The 21422-nt window shown below is 52.6% G+C and overlaps 2 protein-coding genes and 1 long non-coding RNA gene across 8 annotated transcripts in view; 2 read left to right on the forward strand and 1 right to left on the reverse strand.

Annotated features, from left to right (window-relative positions):
* The window catches only part of MRPS25 (mitochondrial ribosomal protein S25), a 49583-nt gene extending 44513 nt beyond the window's left edge, over positions 1–5070 (forward strand). Inside the window, exons 3-4 of the mRNA XM_065933973.1 lie at positions 4376–4463; positions 4810–5070. Coding sequence (XP_065790045.1) covers positions 4376–4463; positions 4810–5002 — 281 coding nt within the window. The 3' untranslated portion in view covers positions 5003–5070. The remainder of the gene's footprint in view (positions 1–4375; positions 4464–4809) is intronic.
* A 1478-nt stretch (positions 5071–6548) lies between these two features.
* Positions 6549–21422, reverse strand: part of NR2C2 (nuclear receptor subfamily 2 group C member 2) — a 111388-nt gene continuing 96514 nt past the window's right edge. For 5 of the 6 annotated variants that reach the window (XM_065933972.1, XM_065933967.1, XM_065933971.1 and 2 more), the window contains 7 exons: positions 18839–18972; positions 17752–17929; positions 16751–16872; positions 16040–16179; positions 14995–15132; positions 13568–13673; positions 10927–12262 (listed from right to left, as the gene is read on the reverse strand). In XM_065933972.1, the coding sequence (XP_065790044.1) occupies positions 12088–12262; positions 13568–13673; positions 14995–15132; positions 16040–16179; positions 16751–16872; positions 17752–17929; positions 18839–18972 (993 nt within the window). In that variant the 3' untranslated portion in view covers positions 10927–12087. Of the gene's footprint in view, positions 7928–10926; positions 12263–13567; positions 13674–14994; positions 15133–16039; positions 16180–16750; positions 16873–17751; positions 17930–18838; positions 18973–21422 lie in introns of those variants that run through there. The other variant, XR_010663021.1, reaches the window with a different exon arrangement.
* LOC136166935 (uncharacterized) lies at positions 13442–21320 on the forward strand. Its single transcript, XR_010663022.1, has 3 exons — positions 13442–13569; positions 15992–17917; positions 18143–21320. It is a non-coding gene; the product is annotated as an uncharacterized lncRNA (long non-coding RNA).

Consider the following 21422-nt stretch of genomic DNA (forward strand, 5'->3'; position numbering starts at 1 on the left):
CAGGAATTGGTGATGGACAGGGAGGCCTGGCGTGCTGCGATTCATGGGGTCGCAAAGAGTTGGACACGACCGAGCGACTGAACGGACTGAATTCCAGCTTGTGATTCATCCAGCCTGTCATTTCGCATGATATACTCTTCATATATGTTAAATAAGCAGGGTGACAATATACAGCCTAGAACGTACTCCTTTCCCAATTTTGAACTGATCCATTCCATGTCCAGTTTTAACTGTTGCTTCTTGTCCTGCATACAGATCTCTCAGGAGGCAGGTAAGGTGGTCTGGTATTCCCATCTCTTGAAGAATTTTCCACAGTTTGTTGTGATCCACACAGTCAAAGGCTTTAGCATAGTCAATGAAGCAGAAGTAGATTTTTTTTTTTTTTTTTTGAATTCTCTTGCCTTCTCTATGATCCAACATTTGTTGGCCGTTTGGTCTCTGCTTCCTCTTCCTTTTCTAAATCTAGCTTATACATCTTGGTTCACAGCTTGAAGTTCTTGGTTCACGTATTTGTTGAACTCTAGCTTGAATGATTTTGAGCATTATCTTGCTAGTGTGTGAAATGAGCATGATTGTATAGTAGTTTGAACATTCTTTGGCTTTGTACTTCTCTGGGATTGGAATGAAAACTGATATTTTCCAGTCTTGTGGCCACTGCCACAAGTTTCCAAATTTGCTGGCATATTAGATGCAGCACTTAAACAGCATTGTCTTTTTAAATAGCTTAGTTTGAATTCCATCACTTCCACTAGCAAACAAAGATGCTTCCTAAGGCCCACTTGACTTCACAGTCCAGGATGTCTGACTCTAGGTGAGTGATCATGCCATCGTGGTCATCCGGGTCATTAAGACCTTTTTTGTGCAGTTCTTCTGTGGATTCTCGCCACCTCCTCTTAATCTCTTCTGCTTCTGTCAGGTCCATACCATTCCTGTCCTTTATCGGGCCCACCTTTGCACGAAAGGTTGCCTTGCTATCTTCAATCTTCTTGGAGATCTCTAGTCTTTCCCTGTCTATTGTTTTTGTCTATTTCTTCGCATTTTCACTTAAAAAGGCTTTCTTATCTCCCCTTGGTATTCTTTGGAACTCTGCATTCAGTTAGGTATACCGTTACCTTTCTCCTTTTGCCTTTTGCTTCTCTTTTCTCAGCTATTTCTAAGGTCTCCTCAGACAGCCACTTTGCCTTCTTGCATTTCTTTTTCTTGGGGATGTGTTTGATCACTACCTCCTTGTACAGTGTTACGAGCCTCCATTCATAGTTCTCCCAGATCTAATCCCTTGAATCTATTCATCACCTCCAGTCTGTAATCATAAGGGAAATCATAAGGGCTTAGGTTATACACAAATGGTGTAGTGGCTTTTCCCTACTGTCTTCAATTTAAGTCTGAATTTTGCAATAAGGAGTTCATGATCTGAGCCACAGTCAGTGGCTCACATCATTTTCTCACATCCTTGCCAACTCTTCGACATGGGGTCTCTCTGATGATAGCCGCTTTGACAAATGGGAGGTGATATCTTAATTGTGGTTCTGATTTGCGTTTCCCTGGAGATTATCTTAGAATCTTTCTCTGTGCCTGTTGGTCATTTGCATTTCCTTTTGGAAAGATGTCAGTTCTTCTGCCCATTTTTTTACAGCTTTTATTTTTGATACCAAGTTGTGTGAACTGTATATATATGTTGGATGTTAACCCATTATCGTATCATTTGTCATTAGTTTCCCCACGTTATAGCTTGTCTTTTTGTTTTCTGGTTTGGTGGGTCCAAAGCTTTTAAGTTCAACTAGGTCCCATTTGTTGTTCAGTTCAGTTCAGTCGCTCAGGCGTGTCCGACTCTTTGCGACCCCATGAACGGCTGCATGCCAGGCTTCCCTGTTCATGACCAACTCCCGGAGCCTGCTCAAACTCATGTGTTTTTAGTTTTTAAACAAGTATGTATGTGCTTGCCTACATCGGGTGTCAGCTGCAGCACGCAGGCTCTGCAGTTGCGGTACTCCGGCTTAGTTGTTCCGCAGCACGTGGGAGGGATATTAGTTCCTCAGCCAGGGATCAAATCCAAGGCCTCTGACTTGCAAGGCAGATTCTTAACCCCTGGACCACCAAAGAGGTTCCCCATTTGTTTATTTTTGCTTTGTTTTAGCAGATCAAAAAAAAAATATTACTGAGATTTATTTCATATTTATTTTAGGAATTTTGTGGTAGCTGGTCTTAGGCCTTTGATGCATATTGAGTTTATCTCTGTAGATAGTGTTAGAAAATGTTCTGATTTCACTCTTCTACCCGTCGCTCTCCAGTGTCTCAGCAACGCTCACTGCAGGGAGCGTCTCTTCTCCGTTGTGCACTCTCGCGTCCTTTGTGCGGCTGCGTTTCTGGTGTCGCTTCTGTGCTCCACTCATCTGTGTCTGCTTTTGTGCCAGTATCTTGCAGTCTGGAATGCTGCAGCTTTCTGGTGTAGTCTCAAGTCAGCATGATTCCTTGAGCTGTTTTTCTTTAAGATTGTTTTGGCTGTTCCAGTTTCTGACTCTTCACCCTCTTTAACTGATCTGTGTCTGTCCTCACGCTAATAGCACTCCGTACTGGTTTTTGTCTGTTCAAAATCTGTGTTAAGAGCAGGTAGTGTACGTCCAACTTTGTCCCCCCGCCCTTTCTTCCCCCCACCAAGATTAAAGTTGGCCGTTGTAGGTTCTTTGCATTTCCATATTAACTTTAAAATTTGCTTACCAGTTTCTAGGGGAAAAGCTTGCTGGGATTTTGATCAGAATTACATTATAGATCACTGAGGATAATGGACATTTTAATAGTATTGAGTATGTTTTCTGTAAATATTCAGTTCAGTTGCTCAGTCGGGTCTGACTCTGCGACCCCGTGGGCCAGAGCACGCCAGGCCTCCCTGTCCATCACCGACTCCTGGAGTCCACCCAAACTCATGTCCATCGAATCGGTGATGCCATCCAGCCACCTCATCCTCTGTCGTCCCCTTCTCCTCCTGCCCCCAATCCTTCCCAGCATCAGGGTCTTTTCAAGTGAGTCAGCTCTTCCCATCATTTTTTAAAGCTTCATTTTTCTGTTCTTTAGTTAGCATCACACAGCCTTATAGAAGTACTGCTGATTTTATATGTGGGTCTTGTGTCTTGTAACCCTGATAATTCACATTTCTAGTAGTTTTTATTTGCTAAATTCCTTAAGATTTTCTACATAAACAATCATTCCTTCTACAAAGAGAGTTTTACTTCTTTCCAATCTTTTTTGTATGTCCTAATTACCTGTCTGACATGGCTGTAATGTTTTTGCATTTTTACCAGTAACCAGGAAAGTTTTGAGTGTTACTCTGCATCCTAACACATGGTATTGTGTTTTAAAAAAAATTAGCCACCTTAATCTCTCACTGTGATTTTATTTTGTATTTTTCTAATGACTGATGATATTGAGTATCTTTTCATGTGCTTATTATCCATTTTTCTTGTTAAATTCAGGCATTTAATTATTGTTTATTCAGGTATTTAAGCCCATTTTTCCTTTGGATTGTTTGTAAGAGTTCTTTAGTCGGAAAACAGGTCTTTTTATCAGATGTTCTTCTTTCTCATGGAGTTGTCTTGCCATCTTTGCTGAAAAGTAGGCCGTAAATTTCAAGTTTAGTTCTGGACTCAGTTTGGTTCTATCGTCTGTTCTTTCGCTCATACCACACTGACTTGATTATGTAGCCTATGGGGGTGTGTGTGTACACTCAGTCGTGTCCAACTCTTTGGGACCCTAGGGGCTGTGTAGCCTGCTGAGCTTCTCTGCCCATGGAATTTTCCAGGCAAGAATACTGGAGCAGGTTGCCATTTCCTATTCAAGGGGATCTTCCTCACCTAGGAATCGAGCCCCATCTCTTGTGTCTCCTGTGTTGGCTGGAGAATTCTTTACCACTGCGCCAGCTGGCAAGCCCACACTGTAGCCTGCAGTAAAACTGAGCCTGGAAAGGGAAATGTCTTCCTGTTTTCGGGTTGGTCAGAGTTGTTTTGGCTATTTTGGGTCCTTTGCATGAATTTAAGGCTAAGTTTTTCAGCTTCTACAAAAACATCTGCTAGGATCTGGAGAGGGATGGAGTGACTCCATAGACTGACTTGGCTAGGACTGCCATCTTAACAATATTAAATCTCCCTATCCATGAATGGGGAGGTTGTTTCCTTTAAAAGAGAATGAACGCTTTTGTACATACCTGAAGTTCATCCGTGTTCACAACTACAGAAATGTAGTTTCTGCGTTGTGGGTTCTGTAAACACTGCTTTGCTGCTACAATTCTCCACTGAGCGCACCGCCCCCCGTCCAGCAGCAGCGGAGACTGAGCGGCATCCTGCCGCCTTAGCCCTCCCCCCGTTTCCTTCCCCTCCTGCTCCAGATTCCGGGGAGCAAGTGCTCGTGGACGTGGAGACCAAGAGCAATAAGGAGATCATGGAGCACGTCAAGAAGATCCTGGGGAAGAACGAGTGAGTCGCTGGGCTGGACTTAGAGGGGTGCAGGCGACCTCCAGAGGTCCAGTGGCCGGAGGAGACAGGCGGTCAGGAGAGGTGTCGAGAGGGCAGCCGGAGGCCCTTCCTCCTGGGTCCGCAGGGGGCTGAGAAACCTGAGACCCCTGCCCTGCTGGCTGTGACCGTGTCCCTCCTGGGGCCTCTCAGGTGGGACCTAGTGGTGAGCGGCTCCAGGCCCCTTTGTCCCGCCCGCCTGCGGCCTTCCTGCGCGCCCTCCTCCGCGGCCTGGGGTGCGGGGCGCCGGGCGGGGCTCACTGCGCGGTCCGGCTCGGCGCCCACACCCCCTGCGCTCTGCTGTCCGCAGGGAGACCCTCCGGAGGGAGCAGCAGGAGCGCGAGCAGCTCTCCCACCCGGCGCACTTCGGACCCCGGAAGTACTGCCTGCGGGAGTGCATCTGCGAGGTGGAGGGCCAGGTGCCCTGCCCGGCCGTGGTGCCGCTGCCCCGGGAGCTGACCGGCAAGTTCCAGGCCGCCCTGAGAGCCGGCGCCCAGGACTGAGGCCCCGGGAGCCCCGCTTCTGTGCCCCGAGACTGACCAGGGCTTTGCAATAAAGGGTCCCCTTTACACACGTGTGGAAGCACACTGCGCCGGCTTGGCCGTGGACCGCGCAGCGCGGCGTGACCCCGGCCCCGCCGGCCGGGGCTTCAGGGGGGAGGGGGCGAGGCCGCAGCCCGGAGATGCGCGTCTGGGCCCGCTGCCGCCGCGGTGGGCAGGGCTGCCGGCGCGCGCGGCCCTCCAGGCGGGACGGCGGGGCCTCCTCAGATCCCGGGCCTCGTCTCACTGAGGCCCCCGAGCTCCGGGCAGGCCCCCGCGGAGCAGAGCCTCGCGCGGTCAGGCGGGCCGCTGCGGCCGCGCTTGGCGCCCTGGGAGGGGAGGGACGCCACCGGCTCTGTCTGAGTCCTATCCTCACTGGACGCCGAGGCCGCCCGCGCGCTGGTCGTGTTGGTTTCAGGCCTCAGGAGACAGGGCCTGGGCTGAGCCCGAGCGCGCCGCAAGGTGTGTATAAATGTTGCAAATTTATCTCAGGATAAAGAAGTTTGGCGCTCTTCACGTTTGCTGCTTGGGTGATGATTTACTGTGATTTTGTACCAAATCCGCCTTCAGGGAGACGGCCTAAATGTGCGGGGCTGAGGAGGAATGGGCAGGTTCCGGAATGGCCACAGGCTTACTTCTGGGGTGGTGTCACTGGAACTCAACCCCTCGCGCCCTCCCCCACCGCCGCACTGCAGGGGAAAGCCTGTCCCCGGGCGCGGGGGCCTCAGTCCCGCCCCGTTTCTGGTACCGCACCCGCTGAGTGTGGTTCAGGACTAGGCCGGCTGGGCTTGTCAGGGAGCGGGTTCCCGTCCCCTCGGTCTCCAGAGCGCAGTGAGACAGCCTTTCCCTCCATGGGCCACAAGGGCGCCCTAAGAAGGCTGCTAAGTAGGAGGCCCACCCGGAACCAAGGTAGGTGCGGACCCCTCTCGAGAGAGAATGATGTCCAGCAGCTCACGGGAAGGCGCCGCTGTTCTCCTGGGCAGCAGGTACAGGCTGAATCAGCACTGCTGGGGGCATTATTCTATTTCCTACTTTAATAGGGCCAAAAAGATGGGTTTAAAATGTGCAGAAATCAGAAGCAATGGTAAGAGAAGATTGCTATGAGGATCTTATAATGGATATAGTTTAACTTGCATAAGCAGTGTTCACTAGATGGTCTTTGGCCTTGTTCTCCTGAAGTAACACATTTGAGTTCCATTTTGACTTCTACTTGGCAAAGCCATTTAAAGCTATCATCCGGCCGCCAGTGGTTTCTGCCATGAGTTTCATCGGACCTGAGCATCCTCACCTGTAAAACGAGCCATCAGATGACACCACGAGGGCTGGTTTTCTACCCCCTGGACAGCAGACACCCTTCCAGGAAGCCTGGCTCTGCGCGTCTGTCTGTGCATTCGGCGGCACAGGCTGTGTTCTGCTCCAGAAAGCTGCGTGTGGCTTCTGAAGACGCAGAGAGGGTCTCGCCAACGCTTCCCTTAAAGGGACTTATGACGCAGTAGACCATAGAACACGGGGGGCGAGAGCTGTACACTTCTGGCAACCGGCTGCCTCCTGGCCAACTACTCGGGGTTCAGGGCTACTGATGTTATTACCATTATGAGGAGAAATGAAAAGCAAGATATCTGTACTAGTTTTTAACTCGCTTTAATAGTATAAACCTCACTTAGGTGGTAGTATTAAGCCACAACAATAATGCCACACTGAAACAGCATTTAATAAAATGCATAAAGCTAACCCATGCACTGCAGTACTCTATATACAAACACAACAATGCAAATTCCTCTTCAAGACTGAAGACACTGATTAGATATAAAACTCAGTTTAAAAAGAACATGCTATTTTTTAAATGCCATCACATAAACAAAGCTGATTTCAAGCTACAGCTTTCAACAGATTTTAAACCTGGAATTAAAATGTGATGGCATAAACAATATATTCTATATTGTGAAGGGCAGAGGTTACAGAAACGGTCCCAAGAAAGTAACACCCAAATTTTCCTTTAACACACTTCTTTTAAAAGGGTTGGTAATGCAGGTACATTTTAACAGAGAGCTCTGAACTACAGGTAAAAACTATGGTTTGTACTATGAAAAATGTGCAGCTTTCAGGTATAAAACTAGTTGAACACTGGTTCACAAGATAACTGGGAGAATGGAGAGACTGTAGAAAAATACTCCAGCTCTTGAGTTGTGTGTGGCAGCAGCATTTGAGTCCGTGAGTGCTCTGGTTGTTAAAATAATTGATGACACGCTTTCTAAAGAAAAGCCGTTTTTTATACATTTCCAAATGTTACCCAAGTGTTAAGCATTATCACAGTCTGTCAACCGATAAATATTGCTGAGCCTTTTTTCCTAGCGTATCTCAGACATTCTTTACCCTAAAATACTCTTAAAACTGAGAGTTTACTCCTAGACTAGTTAAGGTAAATAGCCCCAAGGAGAACTTCTAAAGATTCACTTAGAGACTGCCAAGCTTCCACTTGTATTTTAACTGGAGAGCCCCCCTCTATAGCGTGATTGTCACGACAGGTAAGGACGTGGGAAAGGTCCGACCACCACTGTGGGTGAGGCCACTGAAGGCAGGAGCGTCGTCACATCAAAGCCGCGGGAAGCCGAAGGCCGCACGCCCACCGTCTCACAAAAGGCACTGAGGACCGCGGTCTCAATGAGCTGTTTCCAAACATTCCAGTAGGCTTAGGTTTTTTTTTAAGTAACCTGTGGTGTCCGAGTTTTCGTACTTATCTGGTGATTTCTTTCATCGGCCAGTTTTCAACCTTCCCACCATTCAGGTCTCCTGCTTACAGGTGCGTGGGCAACTACAGCTGGGCCCTGGCTCCCAAGGGCGGTGTCTCAGCTTAAAGCTCGATTAATGGGAGGATTCATCAGAACAGACCTGAACAGGGGAAATTTGGCATCTGTAGCATTAAGGTACACATCTGTACTAGAATGCAGTTTTTATCTGAAATTTAAAAATTTTAGAATCATAATCTATAGAAAGGAATAAGTGCAGTGAATTTTATTCACATCCTACAGTTAGAGAAATAAAAGACCTGTAATTTATATGCCAAAGGAGTTAGCCATCAACATTCATGCATATTTTTAAAGAATGCTTGTTTTGCAGCTGTGGTAGAGATGGTCAGAGGCGGCACTCACTGCCCGCTGCGTCCCAGAGCACGCGTGGGCTGCTCCCCCCGCACCGGGAGTCGGGGCCCACCACACAGCCTGCTCTCGCTCATGTGGGAGGCCACCACCACTACCTACCAAGGTCCTCCCAGTTAGGCCGTAAACAGATGTTTAACAACTAGGTTAAAGAGCCCCACCTCGTTTCGGACATTGGGATAAACTAATAGCTTCCTGGCCCTGGTGGAGGGCGGGGCCTTTCCCAGCCAGGCTCACCCCAGGGAAAATGTCAGCAAATCCATCCTTCTGCTGAGGGACCAAGCAACACCCACGTCAATGACTGTAGCAACTCTATCATAGATTCTCTGTAAAACGTCAGGGAAGGCTGGCTACATGTCTGTATACATAATATACATCTATGTACACATATGCTATATACACTGTACATACAGAGAAGGTATAAACACATGTACATTCAGTCATACAAGCCTGTAAATCTGCACACGCACAACGCCGCTGAAGGGGCCCCAGGGCTGGACACGCAGAAGTGCCCGTCAGCAGGAGGCATGGGTGAGGAAGCCCAGGACCCTGTGTACAGAAGACTCAGCCCACTCTGCTGTGATGAGAGGCTGACTCTGCAAATCTGCATCAGAGTTAAGACATTTTCTAAGAGTCGCACAACCAGTGGAGAAGGGAAGTGGGACACTGGAGGGCGTGGGTGGCTGCCCAGCCTTGTCGGGCCGTCTGGGGTTTGGAGGGCAGCGGCCTCCAAAGTCAAGATGCGCGCATCAGAAGATGCCACCTTCCCTGGACTCCGGAGAGCTGAAATGTCACCTGGAGCCCCACTGCACGTAAGGCCACTTCCCCTGGAAAATGGGCAGGATGCTCCCAGGCTCTCACCTATCCTCAGGCCCTGGAAGTTGGGTCCTCGGCCAAGGGCTGCCTGTCGGGCAGAGGGCAGGGTGGAAGCAAGAGTGCTCTGCTGGGCGTTCCCCCAGAGGGCCAGGATAAAAGCAGTAGATACCGCGAGAGCCTGGTGAGTCTCTGCCACCACGACCCTCACCAGAGTCCACGTTTAATACTGACAGGCTAGAGACCAGTCCCTCTCAAGGGTGATCATAGAGCACCTAAGAGTGACTGCACATGAGACCAGATACGAAAACTCGGACCGCAAAAGGACCCTGACCACAGCCTCCCGGCAGGTTAGAGAATTTAAGGTAGCCACCCCCCCGCCAAAAAAAAAAACAAACCACACACACCTCTCTCAAAATCAGAAGGGCAGTAACACACTTCCTTAAAAATACTTTCCAGGAATACCTTGGAAAATGCCTGCTTGAGTAATTTGGTCTTTCTCTATGTCGTCTTGTTATGTAATGAACTTGTAGTCAACTCCACACATTTCAACATGTAACTGTCCCCGTCTGAAATGCCCCCGGAGCAGAGCCCGCTTCCTCAGGAAGCATCACCGTGCATCCATCCTCACCTCCCTCAGGGGCACTCGTCCCCTCTGCTCTGCGGCGGGGCCCCCAGACGGCGGGTGTCAACGGGCCACCAAGAACCCCATCCTGGCTGTTTCACTCAGATGCAGAGGCCACTCTCCCTTCCCTGAACCAGCCTCACAAACCACTTACGGGTGAGGGGCCCTGCGAAAGTTGAGGGTAAGTACTTGCTTCCAGTCTCTCTAAATAATTTTTGACTTTGGGCTCCTCTTAGCCACTTTGACAGGAGAGGGATGAGCCTGCTGTCAAAGGTTTGAGATGATTGGGGGCGGTGAGAATTCAGGTAGTGTGGAGCCAATTTTTAAGGAAAAGGCCACTTCAAAGTAAGGCCAAGGCAGTCTGGGACACGAAAGAGGAGTGTTCAAAGCCCAGAATGGTCCACTGGAGTCAGCCATCAGCAGCGTGGGGACTCAGGCGCAAGACCCGGCTAAAATCGGCGTTTCTCCCAGGGCGTCGTCCTGCGGGCGCGGGGCACGTGCCTATCCCAGTGTTCATTGTCTCCCCGCCGTTCCCACCTTCTACTCCCAGCCTGTCTCAACAGCACCTCAGCCCAGATCTTGGCTAAGCTGCCCCAATACCTAAGGCCATCTGAATGTAAAGGCCTCACAGACACAGGACGATGCCCCAGAGAGCATCACAGAGCGCTCAGACCCGGAAGACGTGACACAAGACGATGTGTGTTCCCAGGGAGCTGCTGGAGGAGCCTCAGACGTGCTTACACCGGAAATCAGAGCAGACAAGTGTGCACCTCACTGTGTAAGATGTACACAAATGCTTCAGAATGCCTCTGCGGAAATGCTTCCCAAGCAGAAATGCAACAGACCCACCTTGGTCATCCTCTTGGCCAGTTTCCTATCTTAATTTTGAACCTTAAGTCACTTTGAAGTTAGAAAACCAAAATTGTAAGCTGCCAATATTAAATCCTTTCCATCATTTTACAGTGGGTACTATACTTTCTCTAAGATATGCTTTAAAGCATGAACAGTAAATGATATAATTGATACAAACAAGAATATCTGTAGTTGGGGACACTGTTCCCACTTAATTCCCACTAATGGCTCTAAGTGCTCCGACAGCGACGGTGCGCCGTCTGGTCCTGCCACGGGCCCGTGCGGTGACCCGGCGTCTCGCCACCCTGCTGCTCGTCTGCCCTGGGCCCAGGAGGTACCATCTGATCCGAAGCTTTAGGAGATGCAGACCTGGCCTCGCTGCACCTCCTTAATCTGGGCCACACAGAAGGTGCAGACGCCTGATGCTGCTTGCTTACAGCCAGGGGGATTTATGAGCACTTTCCTCTAGGTAAACTTCCCAGTAACTGCATTCTGTTTTAATAAAACGACGGTCACTAAGATGACTTTGGGGTTAAAGGTTGTTTTTAAGGAGAAGGCAGCTTGCCTTTGATCCCTCATCTAAAACACTCCAGGGGTCATCTGCAGACTCGGCCCCAGGGGACCCCAGTGTGCCGCGCCAGGACCATCCAGAAGCCCACGGCCTGAGGTGGTGCTGGGCCTGGAGACGAGGAGAGCCGTGCCGCGTGGCTCCACCGCGGATATCACGGCCCTCCCGGCCCTCCCCCGAAGACACTGGGCGGGAGGCCCGACAAGGGTTCAGAAGGCCCACCTTGCACTTGCTTGGCAGACCATCCGTCTGCCGTGAGCGGCAGAGGTGATCCAGCGATGTTTTCGGTGGCCGCAGGAATTGGTGGTTGAATCCAGTTCTGAGAACCAGTCACGGAGGAGCCCGCGGAGGCCCATAGGCCAGGGAATGCAGTCAGCATCTGCTCGGGCGAGGAAGCTTCCCGCTCAGCCCAGCACGCGTGTGCCGCCGCACTCCCGGGACCCGGCTCGCCACCAGCAGCATGTGCGCACGGTCAGGAATGATGCCTCGCTTCCTTAAGCGTAAGTGATTGTCTCCTGTACCCTACTGCATTTTCACAGAAACCATTAGCATTTCAGCAAAAGACAGACACAGTTTTCCATCTGCCCTGCACATTGGCAAGGGGTTGCTAACATTATACATTGACAACAAGTGCTTAGAAAGTGCTAGTATGATTACCCTGGTAATTAGTAGCTATTCCAAGGACATTTTAATATATACACACGTAGCGTTCTCTTAGGTTCTTTTAGTTTTAATACTAGTCTCTGACATTATAAAACTTTGCTTTTTTTTTTTGCCCTTTGAGAATTTGTGGATACAAATTGAGATAAAAGATTGTTTCAAAATCTGTTGCTTCATCAAAAGGCATTAAAACATTTCTTATGGCAGGAGAGGATCCTACTAGTCTTTGAGTGGCTACTGTCTGGGACTAACAGCTCCGGAGAAGCCAGCTGGGGTCAGCTAACGTGCTGGAGCACTTGCACATACCAAACACCACTACTCCACTGTCTGTCTGAGCGGCCTGGCAGCCGGCGCTCCTCGCAGGGCGGGCCCTGCGCTATAGGCTGGCTCCGGTGATCTGGCCGTTATACTCCGCCGTCTCCATTTTGAGGATGTAGGGGATGATGCTGTCTATTGAAACATTGCCAATGAGGCCAGTGAAAAACAGCTCTTCCGTTATGCTGGAGCTCATCAGCCTGAGTGCCGGCAGGCGGACGAGAATGCGGGCCAACCTGTAAGAGGAAGGTTGTTAGAGGGGCCGGGCCTGTCTGCAGCCCTCGGGACCGAACCCACCCCCACTGGCCACTCATGCTTTCCTCGTCTCAGTAGTTGCTCTTCTGGAAATTCATGATGAGCGCAGCGATTACGTACCAACGTGTTCCCTTCATTGTTTTTAACAACTCTTCCCAACCCCACCAAAAAGAGAAACCTGGAAGCTTGTTAATGGAAAGTAGGTTAAACTAACGTGTCAAATCACTACACACATTAAGGAGGAGAATGAAAATCTGTTCACTGATAAGAATTCCATGACACACAGCTGAATAAGAACTTAAAAGCAGGATGTGCTCCAGCACGAATAACATTTGGGTGTGCGTGTAAATGAAGTACTCAGGACAGTCGCAAAAATGCTAACCGTTGACCTCTGGGTGTTGGGATTTTAAGTGATTTTATCAAAACTTTCTCTGTGATGCTCTGATTTCCAGTGTTCACTTAGCATTATAATTAAAAGGAAAGCAGTGCGATGTTTATTCTGAAGGAGCCCCAGGAGGGCACAGCACGGCCCTGCCCGGCGGCAACCCGGACGGGCCAGACCACAGGCAGCGCCCAGAGGGGCGGGCGCCGGGACACCGTGCACTGCAGGAGGGAAGTGATGGGGAAGTTACGGCATCTCCTCAGCCACGGAAAACGACTCTAAGAATATATACACACTTGCTGAATGTTAAGTGAAAGAGATGCTAGTAGAAAATGGGTCTTGCTTTGGCAAAAGCTGTGTCTGGCCACGGCAGCGTGAGCAGGCCCTCTGTCAGCCATGCTGGGCGCAGGTCCCCGTGGCCCAAACATGATCAACTTGCCCTTGAATAAAGGAGTTTCTAAAATACCAGTTTACGCAGGGAGTGAATTATTATTTTGTACAACCCAATCGCGCTTTGTAGGGGTCGGATCTAGTTTGTCAATGGACTCTTCTGTCAAGCGCTCTAGCTCGCACTGTCTCCTCAGTAGGTGGAGAGCCAGGGTCAGAGCTGTTGACTCTTCTGGACTCGGGGGCGGTCTCACACACACTGTTGGCCCCAGAGGAGAGGATGATTCCCAACCCCTCGAATTAGAGAAGCAAGCCCAGGTCTTGCCCACAGTCACCCAGCAACACGGGGACGGCCTGGGCTTCCTGGACTTCCTCCGCAGTCCACGGTGACCGAGAAAACGCAAGCAATAACGTGTGATCACACGGAGGCTCTACCGGGCTGCCCGAAGCGGAAGGCCAGCGTAGCTGACATCTCAGCGAGGTCCAGCCTCGCCCCCGTCTCGCCCCCGTGCCTCACCGGTAGGTGTCTTCCGAGTAGGTCTTCTGAACGTAGTCCTGCAACTCCATCTGTGCCTTTTCTTGGAATTTTTCAATCTGGCTTGTGCTGGTCAAACCTGGATGATCTGAAGAAGAAAAGTACCCCAAATTGCCCTCTGTATTCGGAAAGCCTCGTGTGTGGACTTCTCAGGACTTATTTTTAATCAGACTTCTGGCAAACTTCTCAAGTGCGACAGACTGCACCCCGGGGGCTGGTCTTGGTCAGACACTGCTGCTAGAACTCTGGTTTCTGCTCTGCCGAGACCTGCAGGTTCCCAGGGGGGCCTGGCCCCGAGCGGGCACACCAGCCTCCGCAATCCCACTGGGGTTGGCTCTAGACCTGTGGCTTCCTACTCTAGGAAACACATACATGCGAAATCAGGAATCACCACCTGCTCCCTAGGCACATCATCACGTAGTGTCTCCCATTCTGTTAGCTATTTTCCTGTTCCTGAGTAGGCGGCTGGGAGGTGTGGGGTGGAGAGGTTAAGCTGGGTCCAACTTAACCCAGCGGCCTCTCAAGGAGGCTCAGCGAGGAAGGCTGAGGGGCAGTGAGTGAAGCTGGCTGCGGCCACTCTCTCCCCTCGGTCCCGCCGCCGCCTCTGCTGTGACCACACACGGTCTTTGCTGGGCTGAGACCGTGGGGTAAACGTGTGCAGGCTCCGTCTGTACTGGCCTGTGTGCTAACATACCTAAAACTTGGTGGAGACCAAGGCCAGAGCAGAGGGCAGTGGGTGCGGTCAGGCTGTCCCTCGATAGTTACAGGGGATTGGTTCTGGGACCCCCGCGCACAGCAGATCCGCTGACGTCCTTTATGTTGAACGTGCATATAACCTACACATGTCTGTCCATATACTTTTAAATCCCCTCTGTATTACTTTCGAACTCCTGGAACATTTTTTTCCTTGGATTTTTTTTTTTTGGGCCACACAGCATGTGGGAACTTGGTTCCCCAACCGGAGACGGAAGCTGGGCACCCTGCGCTGGGAGCTCCAGTCTCAACCACTGGACGGCCAGGGGAGGCCCTTTCCTTGAGTATTTCTGATTCGTGGTTGGTTGAATCCACCCAAGTGGAACCCGTGGATACAAAAGGCCAAATGTATACTCAATTTTGTAAGCTGTGGTCTCGTTTGGCCCATGAGATACAAATGATTCTATTTGTTAGGGTTCAAATGACATCTATTGAACACAGGAAGTTACTACAACATTGGGACAACTATATAAACAACTCTAAGAACTGTCCTGCTCACGCTGAGTCAGCAGGCACCCCAGCTGTGGGGACCCGCAGCCACGCGCCACGCGGGCTGGCAGGGCTCTGCCTGCTGACAGCCGGGCAACAGGCCCGTGTGCAGAGTCACCGGCAGACACAGGTGGGGACCCGCCGCCAGTGGCCACCGCGTGTCTTACCGGGGCTGAAGAGAACTATGGCCTTGAGGTAGGCGTACTCATAGCCGTCCACGTCCAGCCTCGCCATGGTGTTACAGAACTCCTGCAGCTTCCAGATGTGCTCCATCACCTGCTTTATCCGGTCTCCAGAAAGTTTATCTAGAAATCAACACACACGTCCTCTGAGAAAGGCTAGTAAGAACAGTAAGGGAGCGAGCTTCTTGGAGGGGAGAGACTGGAAAAAATGAGAGAATTCACTTTTAAATGAAAACCCAGTTATCTCAAGAGCCCCATTTTGCAGCTGTAGGTGAGGTGGCTACAGGCACCCAACTCCACTCCGCAGTGTCACCCCACCCCGGGACAGCGCCTCTCCCTGGGCGGCACCTGTGGCCCGCACGCGCTGAGGCCCACACGCCAGACCCTGTCAAGGCAGGCACTGAATAAACATGTGCTGACCTGAACACCTCGGCATTTTTTAGTTGCTACAACAGTTTTATCTACTGTCTGATTTAGACTTCATGACAGTATACGGCTGAAGGTGGTGTTATTATGTTCAGTTAGAAAGAAAAGTGAAGCTCATTTGTGAACAAATCTAAAACTCAATAAAATGTTACAGGTTATAAAAGTTACCTTTATGTAACTTCTGAAGGAAGTAACTAGAAAAACGAAGGTGTGACTAGGTGACTCACACCTGGTCTCCAACACTGGGACGGCCAATGGGAGAGCGGCCGGCTCCAGCGCGGCGACAGGTGTGATGCGCAGGGTCAGCCGAGACCCTGGGCAGCGCGGGCCCCTGCCAGCCTTCCGGGCGCCGTGGGCACGCAGGGACCTCCCTGGGACCTGGTCTCCCACACACCACCCCGAGGAACAGTTTCTAATCCACAGGCTCGTGAGGGTTTGTGAGCTGCACAAAAGGGTAACCTGTCCCTGAAGATGAAGACAGAGGCGGTGACTACTCTGAAAACGGTACTGAATGTCTGCATCATAACTCAGCACCTTTTCCCTTTCATCTTCACAGGAAAAGCAGCGGGCGGGTAGGAATAGCCCGGGGTGGCGCCGGCCCTACCTTCTTGGATGCTATTCTGCAGGTGGTTGACGATAGCAGCCAGGATGGTGGAGAGGCTCATGACCTGGGCGCACTGGGCCAGCCCGAGGGTGAAGAGCTCGTTCCAGCAGGCCCGCACCAGGCTGGTGTTGCAGTCCTGCCTGGGGACACAGAGGCAGGCTGGGCGTGGAGCCGCTGCCCCTGCCCCAAGCCCCGCACACCCCACCGATTCCTGTCGGCTTGTGTGTGCCAGAGGCCTCTGGAGGGCTCAGGCCTGCTCTCCACGAACGCCGTGTCCACACGACTGGCCTGCCTGAAGTCCCTCTGAGGACAGCCTACTCTCAGCAGCCCTGGGTGGTTCTGTCCCCAGAGGCCACAGTGACCAAGGGGAGCCCCCAAGGCTAGAGACACGTCGCTGCCCAGGGAGGGGTGAGGCCCCCTGAGACCGTCTGTCATCCCAGAGGCCCCCAGTGGGGGGCCCCCACCCTGGCCTCAAGAGCTCGGAGCATCTGCATTCCATCCACTCTGTCCCTGTTCCCGGCACCACGCCCGAGGAGGCACAGTCAAGGCCGGGGGATGTCACAGCCCTGGCAGCCAAGGTGGTCTCTGGCCACCCGTCTGCTTACTGTGTTTATTCATAGGAGCTCACTGGGGGGCCCTCAGGCCCCCCCCCGGGCCGTTCCTAGCGCGGGGGAGGTCCTGCCAGGGTCACGCGGGGGAAGAGCCACTCACCCGAGGGCCTGGAAGGCGGGGATGGACCTGGCCCAGTGCATGGAGAGGAAGAGCAGGCGGGAGGCCGACTCGCAGATGTAGTGCACGTTGAGGTACTCGGGCATCGGGCTGGGCATCGTGAGCTGCAGGAGAGGGCACACGGCCCAGGGCCTGTCAGCACCCAGCCCCACGCAGACCCCCTCACGGGGCGGGCCCGCCCAGCGAGCTAGGGTCTGACGGGCCTGGAGTGGGGGGACGGGGCCAGCTCATCCACAAGAACACGCTTCCCAACGCTGCCTCCCTGCACTGGTACTGGTTCTCAGCATTTCCACTCTGAGCCGCGGGTTCAGGTCTAACTGCAGTGGGAGTGAGCCGGCAGGCGGCCTCAGGGAACAGCGAGGGAGAGCAGAGCAGAGCCCGGGGGGTGGGCTGGGACCCAGGAGCCCCTCTGTCCTGGAAGGGCTCGACTGCCTCTGCAGCTGGAATCCCCCCAGGGACCCTTGCCCTCGGACCCCTGGGCAGCTGTGGGCAGGGACTCACGTGTTCCCAGGTGGCTGACCAGACCATTCTAGTGGAGAATGCTGGGGAACTGAATACTCCGTCTGCAGACCTCGAGACTGAGGGGCTCAGGGAGCCTGGGAGTGAGTGTCCCCAAGAGAGAGGTGAGGCTTGGGAGGTGAGTGCTGAGGGCAGCCCTGGGCCCCTGACCAGCCTCCAAGCGTATCTGACGCTACTTTCTGTGGCCCCGTTGGGCGGGAGGGCAGGCCCAAGGGCCGGGAACAATGCCTGTGCAAGCCAAGGGCCTGTCTGAGCGATGCTGGAGCCAGGCCGTCCCGGGAGGGCAGAAGGCAGGACAGCCCGCCTCGGCCTGTCTTGGCGGCGACAGGAGACCACGCCACCCCAGGGTCAGCGGCAGAGCCAGACGACCAGGTGAGCAAAGACGGGCGAGAAGGCTGCCACCACCTGATGGGCTCACTTCCGGGCCTGGTTTTTAACCACGGCCGGCAGGTGGAAGCCCTCACCTTAAACGTGACGTGAGTGTCTGAGAGGAGGGGGCCCTCGACCTCGATGATGGGCGTGGACTGGTCTCTGCTGATGACGTGGATGCCCCCACCGCTGCCGCCGTCGATCCCATCTGCCAGGCTTGGAGGCGAGGTGCTGTCTGCGGTGTTAAGTGCTTTCGCTAAGGTATCGAATGCCCTGCAAGCAGAAAGGGAGCAAGCATGTGCTGAAAGTCCACAGCTTCTAGGAGGAGCACCTCTAGCTGAGACGTCCTTTGGGAAAACAGCACAGCAGGAGAAAGACAGTTAACTCTGCCTGAGAAGGAGGAGCAGGGGCCATCACATGTGTCCACAGGGTCTCAGACGCGAAGCTAGATGTTATTTGTTCTCACACATAATTTCTGTTTTACAGAAATACTCTCCAAGGTGGAATTCCCTCCATCTCAGAGATGTGAGCGCTAACTCTGCCAAGACCACCAGGAGTTAAGTGGTAGAACTGGAATTTGGCCTAACTCACATGCCGCTCTCTTTCCACTGGATCCAGAGTGGCACCTTCTACCAGACCACAAGGGAGCCTGAGGACCGCTGCCCGAGTGGCCCCTGCCTGGTTGGGCATGACGGGCAGGAGCGGCGGGTCCAACGGAACAGGAGCAAACCCACAGCCCGGCTGCAGGGCGTGTACCCTGGCAGGGGGCACAGGCGTCCAAGCAGCCGGCGCCATCTCACCGCCAGTATCCGTCTACCCTGAGGGGTCTATCTCCGCTCTGGACTCACTGCTTGAGACAAACAGGCTAACACACAAGCAAGAACGGGACTGCACTGTTGACGTTTAGGTCCAATAACCAGTGACAAGTGTGGCTGGACTTTAAGCTGTCCCTGAATCACTCACTCTCCTTCATCATCTGGAAGGACGAGTTTTCACACTGGTTTGTATCCCGTAACGTAAGCAGGTCCACATGCCCACAGTGAAAATGAAGCAGACAGACACGCAGGGGCCTGTGACAATTCTGCAGTCCGTCAACAGACAGGGTGGGCATCAACATGCTGCCTGCCACCCTCGCGCGCAGGGGCTGTGTGTTGGGAGGCGCCTCTGCTCACGGGCTCGTACCGAGTAATCTCACTGGCAGACTGGTCCTCCGGCTGCATTTCTGAGCTGTCACCGTTGTTGAGGGATTCACTGAGGTTCGCGAGGGAAGTGACGACGTTTGCCAATGTGCCCAGGGCGCCCTGGCTTGTTTCAGCCTGTTACCCAGAAAACAGTGATATTACAGGGAACACACACACACGACTCTCAGAGAAGCGAAGGGATAACTTTGTTTCAAAAGCAGCTGCTATGGAGGTGTGAGTACGATGGGCAGTGAGAGGAAGCGCTTTTGGGGGATAAAACAGTTCTGTATCTTGATTGTGATGGTAGTTACACAAACCTACACACGACATAAAACGGCAGAACAAAGTGACAGATAAAATGACATCCAGGTAAGTTGGCTGTCACCAAAGTTTAAACCTTTGTGTTTCAAAAGATTATCAATAAAGTAAAAAGACAACTTCTCTCCTCCCCCACACAAAAGACAACCCACAAAATGAGAGGAACTTTTTGCAAATTATACATCTGATAATGGTTTAGTAGCCAGAATAGCTATAAGAACTCCTATAGCTCAATAACAGAAAAACAAACAAGCTAGTTAAAAATGCAAATAAAACTGCAATGAGATGTCACATCACGCCGACCAGGATGGTCACAGTCAAGAGACATGATGTCGAGTGTTGGCAAGGGCGTGGGGAAAACGGGAGTCCTCAGACACCGCGGTGGGAATACAAAATGGTGCAGCTGCTGTGGAAAGCAGTCTGGTAGCTCTTCAAAAACCTAAACGTACAGTTACATGACCACAGAGATTTCATTCCTAGGTACATGTGTAAGAGAAGTTAAAATATATGTGCACAAAAAAGCTTGTACACAACGTTCACAGCAGCAGCATTCCTAAGAGGCAAAAAGCAGGAACAACGCAACTTCATCAGCTGCTGGACGGATAAACCACACAGGATACAGCTGTTTACTGGCACATTACTTGGGAACAGAAGGAATGAAGAACTGACACAGGCCGGGACAGGGACGCACTTTGAGAACATTCCACTACCAGAAAGAAGCCGGTCACAAAGGCCAGGTGTTACACAGCTGCCTTTGCATAAAGGCCCAGTACTGAGGAAACCACAGTTAGAGGCACATGAGTGGCTGGCGGGCTGGGAGCAGGAGAAGGGGCAGTGACTGCTTAGTGGGTTCAGGTTTGCTTTCTGGGGTGATGAGATGCTCTAGCATTAGTAGGGATGGTTATAACAATTATGTTAATATACTGAAAACCACGAATTATATGCTTAAAGGGTAAATTTTTCTTGTGTGGGAATTAATATCTCAATTTTTTAAAAAAGAAAGCCAAAAAATAGATAAATAAACAAATCAAGGTACGTAAACAAAAATGTCTGCTGTGTCTTGATTATAAAAGTGAAAGAGCAGAGTCAGCAGAAAAGCTCGTAAACAGTCACAGAGCCACCGTGCACCAGAGTACAGACCTGCTGTCTCCACCGTGTGGGCACAGCTGACGACAGGCACGCGCAGGGGAAGACCCCGCGCCTGCGCCCGCCCCGTGCGCCCTCGGCCCCGAGCCGCTGCCCCGCAGGACGGAGCCCCGCGGACGAGCGCGCGGAGGGAGCATGGGGCTCGGTGGTGTTTTCCAGATACCATTACTTTTACTCAGAGTAATGATTCTGAACGTGTAATTATCTCACAGGAAAGAGTTCCGCGATCAGCTCCTGAGAACAGCCGCCGTCAGGGCTCCATGAGTGCCCCGTCACCCAACAAGCCTCGGGCGGTGCTGTCGCCCCCGTGCGGGAGGAAGGGCGCTGCGCGCCGCCTGTGTCCCCAGCATGAATCACTCCGACCGCCCAGCCTGCCTGTGCTCCTTCTCCCCAGCCAACTCCGCGCCGCTAGCGGTGGCAGAGCGGGCACTGCACGCTTCCTGGAACTGACCTCCTCGAGGTTCCCAGCAGCCCTGCCTGCTGTGCGCCGGCTCCGGCCCGGCCTCGGGGCAGGCGGCACACGGGACGGGGTGCGGCCCTCAGCCTTCGTTCCCCTCCCCTGGCCCCAGGAGGACACTCCGGGACGCACCCCCGGGGCCCAGCTCCGGCCCTGAGGGGACAGCGAGGCCAGCCCTGTCGCCTTGGGGCTCCTTCTGGAGCGGCCCCTCAGGCTCACCGCAGTTGCCGGCCCCGTCACCCGGGCTGTGGCAGGGACCGCAGTCAGAGACACTGCGCCCCTTGCCTGGATAAAGCCCTCTCCTCAGCGTCCTCCACAGGAGGCTGCCAGTGTCTCTGTCTGCAAATTGGGTTCCCTGGAGCGGCCTCGCTCTGTCCCTATCAGAGCCGTCAGAACCCTGGCGGGACTTCTTCCTGCGGTCACCTACTACAGCGGAACCAGGGGCTGCGCCAAAGGCCATCCCAGGAGAGGCAGCGCCTCCTCAGCCTGCCAGCAGCCTGTCCAAGTGCACTACCGGGGGAAAAACCTCAGAAGGAAAGAGAACCACAGAACGTTCACCAAGTCCCACTCTAGCTCCTGACGTGCTGTGCCCGTGAGCAGCCCGCCCTGCCGGCTGGCCCGTCACAACACGGCTGTCCCAAGGACACGGAGGTGGGGAGGGCAA

Source organism: Muntiacus reevesi, chromosome 4 (assembly GCF_963930625.1).
Source record: "Muntiacus reevesi chromosome 4, mMunRee1.1, whole genome shotgun sequence".
NCBI lineage: Eukaryota > Metazoa > Chordata > Mammalia > Artiodactyla > Cervidae > Muntiacus > Muntiacus reevesi.